At 36.0% G+C, this 12,096-nt stretch overlaps 2 protein-coding genes across 2 annotated transcripts in view; one reads left to right on the top strand and one right to left on the bottom strand.

The window, feature by feature from the left end:
* The window catches only part of dapp1 (dual adaptor of phosphotyrosine and 3-phosphoinositides), a 13,842-nt gene extending 7,285 nt beyond the window's left edge, over window positions 1-6,557 (top strand). Inside the window, exons 4-9 of the mRNA XM_015393267.1 lie at window positions 405-535; window positions 2,788-2,835; window positions 2,951-3,013; window positions 3,124-3,209; window positions 4,758-4,845; window positions 5,359-6,557. Coding sequence (XP_015248753.1) covers window positions 405-535; window positions 2,788-2,835; window positions 2,951-3,013; window positions 3,124-3,209; window positions 4,758-4,845; window positions 5,359-5,382 — 440 coding nt within the window. The 3' untranslated portion in view covers window positions 5,383-6,557. The remainder of the gene's footprint in view (window positions 1-404; window positions 536-2,787; window positions 2,836-2,950; window positions 3,014-3,123; window positions 3,210-4,757; window positions 4,846-5,358) is intronic.
* A 2,876-nt stretch (window positions 6,558-9,433) lies between these two features.
* The window catches only part of lamtor3 (late endosomal/lysosomal adaptor, MAPK and MTOR activator 3), a 6,929-nt gene continuing 4,266 nt past the window's right edge, over window positions 9,434-12,096 (bottom strand). The window contains exons 6-7 of the mRNA XM_015393269.1: window positions 10,960-11,023; window positions 9,434-9,688 (exon numbers count right to left, since the gene is read on the bottom strand). Coding sequence (XP_015248755.1) covers window positions 9,615-9,688; window positions 10,960-11,023 — 138 coding nt within the window. The 3' untranslated portion in view covers window positions 9,434-9,614. The remainder of the gene's footprint in view (window positions 9,689-10,959; window positions 11,024-12,096) is intronic.

Raw genomic sequence — 12,096 nt, 5'->3', positions numbered from 1 at the left:
TATATATATATATATATATATATATGTATATGTGTGTATGTATGTATATGTGTATATATATATATGTGTGTGTGTAATTACAGCTCTAATTTGGTAGCTCTGTCATCTAAAGGCATGTCTCTATACTCCAGTTAACGATTATATGATTACTAAATTAGTCTGTTTATTTCAATAATCGATTAATTAGGAGCAATCTGATTAATTGTTTCAGCCCTAGTCCCTTCCTTCATTTGGATGGAGTGTACATTTATCTGTTGGTCCTCTGGGAGTATCTCAAAACTAGGGGTGCACATTTACCGTATCGATTATCTTGATAAATTTCGAGTCGTGATAACAATTTTTTAGTTATCATCTAAACAATAAATAGGCGTTGGAAGCGTAACCTGCCTTCTTTCTTGAACCAGGGACCCTCATGGTGCTGAAGAGTCCATATCCATGGCGTGTAGAAGAACCGTCCATCTATGAATCAGTGCGAGTTCACACCGCCATACAGACGGGTCGGACCAAAGATGATCTGGTGCCCACAGCTCCATCGGTATGACAAGTGCTTTTGTTTTTAACTTATTTGCGCCTTGTTTGGTTTAAGAATCCAGTAAGTTTCAGGAAGACTATTGTATTTAATTTCATGTAGAACCGTATGATTGGTAAATCTAGTCATTTACTTTTGTTGAATTTACAATAACCTTCCTCATACTAATACATCAAACCTTTCACATGGAGGATTTGAAAAAGCAGGTGTGTTTATGAGGACATTCTGTTCAGCGGAACTTCTATGTTTGCATGTTCCTCATACAGCCCATGTGGAAAGATGGAGAAGTTGTTTTCAGGCCGGTTTGTTACGATCCATGCTTCCCTCCTGAGATACTAAGCTTTAAGGCCAAGCAAATCTCCTGGAAGGAATAAATACAACATGTCTTTTGTTTTTGAAAAAATATTTATACGGACACTGGCTGTTTACCTGCATCAAGGTACAGCAAGGTTTCGAAAATCATGCTTTTAAAATAAAGTGTTCAACACCACATACACATTCGGCTAAAGAAACTGAATGTCTGCTGCTTGAAAGCAGGATATGTTTTCTTTTTTGTTTACAGAAAATTGAATTCTGGCTATTTGGAAACATTTTAGGTTACAAAGAATAATAAAATTGGTGCAGGAACTAAAGGTTGAGGGTAAAATATGTTGGTTATTTATTTGTTGAAGTTATGATAATTAAGTCCTACAGACAATCAAAACCCAAAGTGTAGTGACTCAGCAATTTAAAACATAATAGAAACGTAAATGGAAACCCATGGTGTCATATCCCAATTATTTTTACTAGAATAAGAGTCAGAAAACGCTTCACTTGACAAGAAAATTGAGTTTAATTATAGGATAGAGTGCTATACACAGAGAGGCAAATATACAGTTTACATTAATGAGGTTGGGACTGACACTTTAAATTAAACAAAAGCACTTTTGGAGAGGAAGAGCACGATGTCAGATATTTAAAAACAAACAATAACAACAATATGAAATTTGATTAAATAGCATTAAGATTTTCTGAGATTTTTGTCTGTTTTTAACCTAAGCACTGGGCAAAACTGTCTGTAAAGAAAAGGAGCCTCTAAACAGTCTCCCAGTCTGGATTGATAGGCTATGTAATTACAGGAAATACTGCTGACTCGACAGTTATCCAGAAAACTTTTATTGCTACCATCAGCAAGAATGGTTGGCCAATAAAGGTCATCGCTAAAGAAGCTGGTTGTTCCTGGATGACTGTTTTTTAAGCATATTCAAATAAAGTTAGGGGAATTCTATGTAAAACACTTTATACTTAGTTCTACCAATGTTTGTTGAGATGCTGGTTCCATTTTTTTCAAAAAGACCTCTGACCTGCCCCCACCCCCAAGATTAACCAAGCTGCTTCAATGACCATAGTGCATAGAAATGAACCTATTATTTGGAAGTTTAACATTTCTGTTGAAAAGAAAATGTTTTATTGTTCTTTTGTTTTGGTTTTTATCTGTAAGCTACATTTATCAACACTACCAAAATGGTTAAAAAATATATCCTACTCAACAAAGGAAATTACAGTTTGAAGTGGATCTTCATTCTGCAATGAATCGTCTGTTTCATTGTTATATTTTCAGTCAAACTTCATGAAAAACAAACAGAGCCTATCAAAAACCTCACAGTTATAAAGCACAGTGGTGGAAGGCTGATGCTTTGGGCTTGTTTCACAGCCAGCTACATCTAGGGGAGCTTAGAGACATTGTAGTGACTCTTAACTCCTATTTATATTATAGGTGACTAGAGTCAAATGTGAGTCCATCATTCTATAATAACAGAGATTAAATAAAAGTAAATGAGCAATAATCCACAGCTCAGCCTGATTGAAATGAGTGAATAAAACAAACATAAGAATGATGGAGGGGGGGCACAGGTGGTGAGACTGACACAGTTAGACAGAGAACAGCTACTGTGAGTTATTGTTTAGAGACGGTTCTAAGAGCCGTTTGGATAAAGAGCTGGACTTAGTGTTTTCCATGATGGCAACTAAAAGGTCAGGAAACATGGAAAGGATGATTAACGTAAAATGTATTTTTATAGAAAAGGGGTGATGAATGTGACCTTCCTATGTATGTCTTTCTATCAGGATAAACAATAATTGTACTCTACAGCAAAGTTGACAAATTGCACCCATCAGAAATCATTCATATCCTGATTAGTAATTTTTTTTTTTATATTTCCATCACTTCTGTTGTGTTTTATTTGTTGCCTTTCAACTGATGCAGTATATCATTACAGCTGGGCACTAAGGAGGGCTATCTCGTGAAACAAGGAGCATTTGTGAGGGTAAGAACTTTGGTCTCATCTCCACGTACTACACGTTGGATTATTCAGCAGTTGTCAGGAAATCTGCAATAATCAACTAACACTGTGCTTAATAGAATATTATGTTTTTTTGTAGAGCTGGAAACAAAGGTGGTTCACTCTCCACAGATATGAACTTAAGTACTTTAAAGATAAAATGGTGAGGTTCGTGGAAATTGGGCGAAATAACTTTGATAAAACAATATGTGCAAACTATTGGTTAATGTATTCCTGTTAATATGTAATCAGTTACTTATTTCCTTGTTGCAGTGTGAGGAGCCTATTCGAACGTTGGATTTAAGATCCTGTACTGCAGTCCAGTTCGACTATTCTCAGGACAAAGTCAACTGCTTCTGGTAGGTGACTTTCAAAGTTGGTAGGAATCTGTTGCAAAGTTCTTCATTCCTCAATAGATTTTACTTCTATTTGTTCACTTGTATATTAAGTGAGTCAAACAGATTATCCAGAGAAGTGACCTAATTCTTTTAAGAGTTTTTCTGCAGAGCCATTGTCATGTCTCTGTAGAATCAATTAACAAGACATGATGCAAGATATTTTATTTTTTTTTTGGGGGGGGGGGTTAACTGGAAGCCTTTACAAAACAAACTCAGATTTTTTTTTTCAGTCTACAAAAGATAGAACTGTTAGCCATCAGCTTTTACTTTGTCACCTTTATCGTTTGTTTGTTTAATCGTAAAAAAAAAAAAAATGCTCTTCTTTCAACTCTCCTCCCTGCCATGTGTTTGTCCTGGTTTCCTGTCCTCAGATCTCATCTCTTACCTTACTCCCACTTAAACCCCTAAAAACCTTTAGATAACCACAATGCAACCTAGTTTTCTGAGCTGTACTTCCCCAAAGCAAAGCAGTTTGACATTTCTGTGTTAAAAAAAAAAAAAAACAGAAGTTTGAGGCTTCAGCTGAGGAAACAAGACTACCAGCTATAGGTAATGTAATATAAATAGCTTAAGATTCAGTCCATCCAAACAGGAAGGGAAGGTTTTCATTTTTTTCTTTTGCCTTCTCACTAAGTCAGCACAATAAAAGGATCGTTTAGCATATAAATCTCATGTTGCCTTCATGTCTTATTGTAATTATGGTAAATGCCAAAGGCCAACATGAAAATTGCAAATGAATACCCACTCATGGCGTAATTTCCCCTGGAAAGCTGAGAAAATTACCTGAGTTGCCGAGACGACCTTTCAACATGGCAGAGAGCAGAGAAACAATTCTGTATAATGCATCGTTAAGCATATATATATATATATATATATATATATATATGTGTGTGTGTGTATGCATGTCTCTTCATTGAAACTTGCATCATTTTTTAAATGACCGTTATTGTTTGATTTTATCAGACGCTCGCAGTTGGTCAATGCATTTGATGCATCTTCTTCCTGTAGCAGATGAATTAGGAAGTCTATCTTGCCCAAGCAGCAGGTCGGGATAATTTTTGGATCCAACAGGTTTCTCTTTTCTACCACAACAAAAGCACTTGAACACAATCCGCTGGTAATTTTCACTTTACAAGTTGAAAATATAATCTTTATTAGACCGCATGAAGGCAGCATCAAATTAAAGGGGAAAAGTTTGACTTGAAAATAAAATCGACAACAAAAAGCCAAAACAAAAAGAGGAAGTTAATAGGATAGAAGATAAGCTGACAATTGAAAGAGGAAGAGGAGAGGATCCATACAGAACCTAAAGCAATAATTAGATAGAGGCATGAAAAAGAAGGCAGAAGTTATAAATGGACTAAATACTTCAGATAGAAACAAACTGCAGGTTTCCAATTCTGTTAATTCTTAAATGTGTTATTTTTATGTTGCAGCAAAAATTGAACACAACTGTTTCTTAAAGCTGAGTCCTTTTTAAGTAACATTGGATGTTTCTATGTTCCCCAGTCTGGTGTTTCCTGAGCGAACCTTCTACCTCTGTGCAAAATCTGGAGTTGAGGCGGACGAATGGATTAAGATCCTTCAGTGGAAACTGGTTAGTTTCATAAGACTGATTCACATTGCAGATTTAATCTGCTGTACAATTGAAAACCACAGAAAAAAAATAGCTCTTGGTTGCTGTAAAACAAACAAAAAAATAAAATAAAACTGAAAAGATTACCACCTATTGAAAAAGAAGGGAAATAAAATGTGAACTCCTTATGATTTATAAATCTCTCATATACCCCATAGAAGGGTTAGATATTTACCAATCAATAGGTTTTTCAAAGTTTTTAAAGAGATGAAGGGAAAGACCAAGATTAAGCAGAGGAGGGAAAGTTGACCATTACAACATTGCATTTGGGTCTTAAAACTAAATGCTTATGTAACATAAACCCACTTCCTCATTACTGAAATAAGATTTCCTCACTTGCTAAGTCCTTTCTTTGCTGTTTTACAAAAACAAAAGGAAATGTGAAAAAACCAGCAGAACACTTCAAACTATGACTTTTTTTTAAGCCCAGAATTCTCAAATCAGCTTCTGCTGCCTTTGTTTTTTTTCTTGCAGTCACAGATAAGAAAAGGAAGGTGACAATCATCCATGGAGACAAAGGAAAACACCTCCACCCTCTGACAGATACCACCATACCTGAAGGAATGAAGCAGATCTGGAATACGTTTCACAACAAATGATTAGTTTTCAGTAAACTGCCTTTAGGCGTCAACTCATCCAAGGATTCTGACAGTTCTCTAAAGTTTGTGGACGATGCTGTGTGAAGAGCAGCAATGCACAGAAGAAAAGCATATTTAAAAACTCAACTATGTTGAATGTAAATAATGAACTTTATATCTGACACTTAAGATGTGAATTTCTAATGCGGTCAGTTTTGAAGGACACCCTGCAGTGCAAGATGGGACAGTTGTGACAGACTTATAGCTTTTAGAAAACCCAACACTGGAGTTATAATGTTCAACAGATGATGAAAAAGATGATTGTAGCAGAGCATTACAATCAGAACCAATACAAAACATGTATCCGACTGGAAGATCGAGTAAAAACTTGTGAAATTTTGAAATGAATTAATAATAGCCATAGTGTTTGCGGTACCTCTATCGTTATTCTGACTTTTTAAAAGACAAGTTGGGATATTTCTTTCTTTTGTTTTACCTTTTATTTTTCACTGTGTGCATAATATCCACTTATTTAAACATCAATGTGATAAACTGGATGGTAAAATGGTTGAAGTGTTTTGATGTGAAACATTATTAATAATATGAAACAGGAATATTTTACTCGAATTCATCTCACAGTGTGATATTTTTAGTATTGATACCTATATTTTAACCATTTTTACAATAAATGTTATAAATTATTTCAATTATCTTTAAATATGGTACGTTTAAGTACAGCACTATAGCATAGCATAGTGTGACATTTAATAACATCTAATTATTAAGAAATGGTCTAAGGGTGGCATGATAGTAGCGTACAACATATCTGACTATGTAATATGACATTAAAAGATTAATTTTCATTGTACCAGGTAGAACAAAATGATGTCTAAGACACGAGTAGAATATTTGGCAAACATTATGAAATGTTTTAGCATAAAAAGACACCTTATATAGTGTGATGTTAGTATGATGTGCTAAAGTATGCAAAATATGAATATGGTATGGCTATGTTACTATGACACAGTATCATATAAAATATGTTTGACAAAGTAATACAGTATGACCTGTTGTAATGAAAAAAATAGTATAGTTTGACCGTTTTTTTTTAATGTATGAACATTTGAATAAAGCCTTTTTTACAATAGCAGTAGTTTTATATGGCCTATGAAACTGCTATGTTCATATGTATGGTAGTAGTACAAGTATAGATTATTGTAGCGTCACAAACCTCCAGTATAAATTGGAAGAAGACGATTACGAGTGTGACAAACATAAATGTAAAGCCGAATATAGTATAGTAATTTTTTTACAATGACAGTGCAGTGTGTTATATTGATGACAGTGAAAAATGTAAAAATATATCAGTGTAGTATGAGCAAGTTCACAGTGGAAGCATAATACGACATACATTGGGACAGCATTGTTTATGATATCTACAATATTACATCTACTATTAAATATAAAGTAGTATATTAGGACCAGTACACTATACTTAGTATACTTTAAAAGGTCTCCAACTTTTGGTCCCCTACACCATCTGACAGTAGGACAAATGTTAAACTATGACAGCTGGATATAAAATAATAACCAGTAGTGTGGGCAGTTTTACTATAACCAATGTACTGCGATAAAAGCACAGTATGACATACAGTGGTTTAACATGACACAATTATAGTATAACCAAATTTGTGAGTGAGATAATATGGCATATGTTAATATTGCATGTGATAGTTGTAGGTATTTGAAAATGTGACAGCATTGATTGACACCATGTTCTTTGAAGATTTTGAAAATACTAATTAAGTAATTAAGTTTTTGTCTCCAAGACTTTATTTTATTTTATTTTTTTACTGCAAGAGTTATATCAGGTGTGATCATGATGATCACACCTGCATTAACATATTTGGCTGTGGCTCATAATAAAGCATTAACATATATTCCGTAAAAGTTCAAAAAATATCCACTGGACTTGGTTTCCAAGATTTGAAGACATTTCGCCATCTCTCCAGGAAGCTTTCTCAATTGCAAAAGCTTCCTGGAGAGGTGGCGAAACGTCTTCAAATCTTGGAAACCAAGTCCAGTGGATATTTTTTGAACTTTTACGGAATGACTATGACCTGGATGACTGAGAATCTTGATCAGCATTAACATATATGTTAGTATAACACATGGTGTGTTACATGTTAGTGTAAATCAGTGGGGAGCATGAAAAAAGAATTTTACAAATCATAGTACATACTATTGCCAAAAGTATTCTCTCATCTGACTTAAGTCACATATGAGCTTAAGTGCCATCCCATTCCTAATACATTGGGGTTCAATATGACATTGTTCCATCCTTTGCAGCTAGAACAGCTTCATCTCTTCTAGGTTCCACACCAGAATTTACTGAGCTTGTGGGAGCGCCTCATTCTCTCACTAATGATTGTAAAAACATTCTGCATGCATAGGTGCTTGATTATACACAACCATGGCCATGGAATTGATTGGAAAATGTTATTCCAATCATTTGGAACAATGTACAAATCTGTAATTTTCTCTGGCCAGCGTTCTAATCTGACCAAGGATGACAGCCTTAGCTACATGTTCTGAAAAATGTGGGCTTTGTTGTTGATTGTTGAACTTCTTTGGGAAAACCTGGTCTGATTTGCAAAGATTACAGCATCTCACAATAAAGCTGCCAAACTCATACAAAGCTGCAGCTCTGTTTTTCAGCATTAATGACTTAATTAGATATTTTTCAAGATTGATTCTATACAAAATAAGATCATTGGCACCCTTTCAATATATTCATTTCTTCCTTAGAAAGTGAGGCAGCACTGGAGGCAACTATTGAACCTGAGCTGTTGGGACCGTTTTGATCTAGAGCCTTCTGAGTTATGAAAACCTTCAGGTTATTTAAAGTAGCAAGTATTCCTTATGATTTTCACCTCAATTTTAGATATAATAAATCTATTACAAATACTGGGATATGTATCACAACCTGTTCAGGTAGCTGTAATTTAACCTTTACTCAAGAATCTTCTTGATTTTAATGACATGATCATTTATAGATCTTAATCTAATCTTCTTTTTGGTATCCAAAATTCTTGTGTGTGACCAGTTACACCATATTGATTTTTTTAAAGAGTCCTAGTCAGGCTTTAGAGCTCATTATAGCACTGAAACAGCACTGCTGGAAGTCACTAATGATGTTGTCATGGCCTCTGATAATATACTTGTTTCCTTATTGTCATTTTAAAGCTGTGCAGTATTTGATAAAGTTTATCACAATACTCTTTTACAAAGGCTTGAACAGTTTTGCATGAATAAGGGAAATGCACTAGGCTGGTTTAAATCGCATTTAGCTCACAGATTTCTGTTTGTTAATGTAAATGATAGGAGGTGCTGCAAGAGCCAGTTTTTCTGCTGGTGGAATGATCACATAGCATGGGATTCATTTCTACTTTTATACTGATGCTACTCAGCTATACTGTATGTCTATAAAACCTCAGGAAACGAATCAATTACAAATACCAAAGGCATTTATTGATATAAAACCCTGGATTATTTTAAATCTTCTTTGTACGCATTCAGACCAGACAGAGTTCATTATCTGGACCAGAGTCATTGGAAAAACAAGCTGATAAGGAAATAAATGTTATCTGGCACTAAATTGGCCTCTAATAAAAAGTTAAAAATATCTTGGTATTATTTTTGATAAGCACTTGTTATTTAAATCTCATATTAAATAGGTTTCTCAATAACTGATCCATGGTGTAACTATTGTATGACATGCTCCCAGTGGCACATGCTGTGTTGCATTGTGACCTGTTAACATGATTAACTTTGCTACCCCAAGTGTAAACCATGCATTGTCCTCTGTCCATCTTCTTCACATTACTTCAGTTCACGGTGCTTTGCAGACAAAGAGTGAAATATACATGCATGAATACCTCAATGAAAAAAAGGGGCTAACGCACGTCGGCTGTGAGAAATCAAATCTCTTTATTTAGACTTTGACCCAACACAAGAATAATGAAACCAAGACCAACAAAGCAAGAAGTCTAATAAACTGATTCATTGCAACATTGCACAAACAGCTTAACAAAAAGATAGGAATATGGTGAGCTTGAAGTAATCTGGGGAAATCTGCTGCTAGTCAAACGCTCATGTCACCTCCACCACCTGCCTCAGATCCTCTATTAGTGGAGCCAACTCCTTCTCCAGACCCATGATGAGACCTGAGGATACAGAAATACAAAACTTTAGAGATTAGATTCTTTTTATCAGCCAAGTCAGTGGAAAGTCATCTTTGGTTCTTCTACACAAGTCAAAACCACATTACAAAAAATAACAATACAGGTACAAGAAGCTCATGACTAAAAAAAATATTTTCTAGTGCTGCACTCCTCTCTCAGGCTTTATAGCTCTTGTTAGAAAGGCTGACTGGATTAAGCATAAACAAACCCTTTTGCACATTTCAGCCAATCGCCTTCCCTGCATATGTTTACAATTCTGTGCAGCTCTTTTTTTTTTTTTTAATCTTCCACTTTGAGGTAAAAAAAAATATATAAAAATACACAGGTTGTGTCCAAACTAACCCCTAAATCCCTCAATCACTATATAAAGTGCGGACTATATAGTGGACTTCATTGCGAACTCCGGTAATTGACAGTTCGGACAGATGATCACTGCTTTTTGCTCCGTGTTGGTTACATAACTCTGCCTTCCTGTGCGGTGCCTGCGCCATCTTTGTTATCAACAGGCCGCTGTGACAATAAAACCCATGATGCTTTGTGAAGAGAGCTACCCTCGCAAACCATTCTAGTATATATCTGCTTGTCTAGTGACCATGGATGATCACTACTTTTCAAGGTGCATTGTGGGAAATTTCAAGTCCACTAATTTTTCATCCACTAGAGATTTGAACAATCATCTAACTATATAGTGCCCTATATAGTGGTTAGGGCGGACACCCGGACACAGCTACAGTTATATTGAAAATGACAACACTTTCCATTAAAAATTGACAGATTTTCTCAAAACTCTGAGCTCATTCCAAAACCCCTGAACTTCCTGATCACAAACAGTTTTGACTGATTTCTCTTATAACACATCCACATTCAACTAGACATTGAGCCTGTAATCAATGTGCGTACCTGACTTCTTGAAGCTCCTAACCACCTCAACCGGTCGGTTGAGAAATAGACAAGGACTGAACAGAACCAGATCTACTCTTTGGTCTTATCTGCATCATGCACCACTTTTCAAGCAGATGCACTTCCGCCTCATAACCACTGCTGAGGCTTTTTTTTTTTTTTTTCAAAAGAGCCTCAACATTCATGTTATCAGCACAGTTAAAAAGTTGAACATTGCCAAATTCTCTCTGCAGGGCATTTGCATACATCGAAGACATAAAAGGTTGTAACATATATCACTCATGAAAGTAAACTAAACTCCTTACAGTCATGATATTATTGGACCAAAAAGATGTTGAATTTCTAAATGTTACCTGTGTTGGCACTGCAGCTGGCGATGAAGCTGATGACCAGAGGAAGGCGATTAAACTGCACGATCTGTTCAACACAAACATTTCAGAGTATAAATTTCCACCTCCGTTAAATCCAATAGAGCTCCACTGACACACGGTCAGAGGGTCTACAGCAACTATATGATGCCATCATGTCAATATGAACAACACTGAATAAATAGAAACTTTTTGATATTATTAACTACAGGATTAGAAATTACAGAAAACCTCTGCGTCTCCACTGGTGGGAATTAATCAAATATAAATCTCTTTATTGTCCCACAATTGGGAAATTCACTCTCTGCTTACTCATCCCCTTGGGGAGCAGTGGGCTGCCATTGTGTGGCGCCTGGGGAGCAGTATGGGGTTAAGGGTCTTGCTCAGGAACCCAGACTGTGGGGTTTGAACTGGGTACTTGCAACCTTCTCAGAGTACAGTCCCACTGCTCTAACAATTAGGCCAACACTCCCAAATATTAATCTTTGAAAATAGAAAAAATAAGGGTTAAAGTCGGTGCAGAAAAATTGTAGATGATTTCATGTCAACAAAACCATAACAGAGAGGTCCAAGCATTTGTCACGGCTTAATCCTGCCAGTGAGTGATTTATGCCCTATATGGACAAAAAAATAATAAAATATAAAAAATTCTTATCTGGGTATAAGCTTTACACTTTGATTTCTTTGACAGTGTTAAGAAACAAGAATTAGCAGAACCTTCAAACAGCAATAACTCAGTAGTCTAGTTTGAGCTTGTGAGGTTTAAAGATATAGGCTAGTAAACTAGCCCCACTCGCCAGCGGCCAAAATCATTTCTGCCTGCGAGTGGTCTAGCCTCGATCAATGCCGCAGGCCCTGGAACTGGCGGGCCAATCAGCGGGCCTCTGTGTGTTTAGTCTTTTTGGATGCAAACCGGGCTGGGTTTTGAGGGCGGGATGACAAAGCTGTGCAACACTGGAGAAAGCACAACAAGGAAGATGGCCACAACTATTGAACAGTAGAATTTACTGCGGCAGCAGCAGCTTTCAATGGGGCGCTCCATTGAAAGTTAAAGCTACAGTGTGTAATTTTCAGCGACATCTAACGTCCAGACTGCAGACTGCAGCAACATGAACATCTCCC

This window comes from Cyprinodon variegatus, unplaced genomic scaffold (genome assembly GCF_000732505.1).
Source record: "Cyprinodon variegatus isolate N-32 unplaced genomic scaffold, C_variegatus-1.0 Scaffold633, whole genome shotgun sequence".
NCBI lineage: Eukaryota > Metazoa > Chordata > Actinopteri > Cyprinodontiformes > Cyprinodontidae > Cyprinodon > Cyprinodon variegatus.
This window is presented reverse-complemented; position numbering and strand designations above follow the sequence as displayed.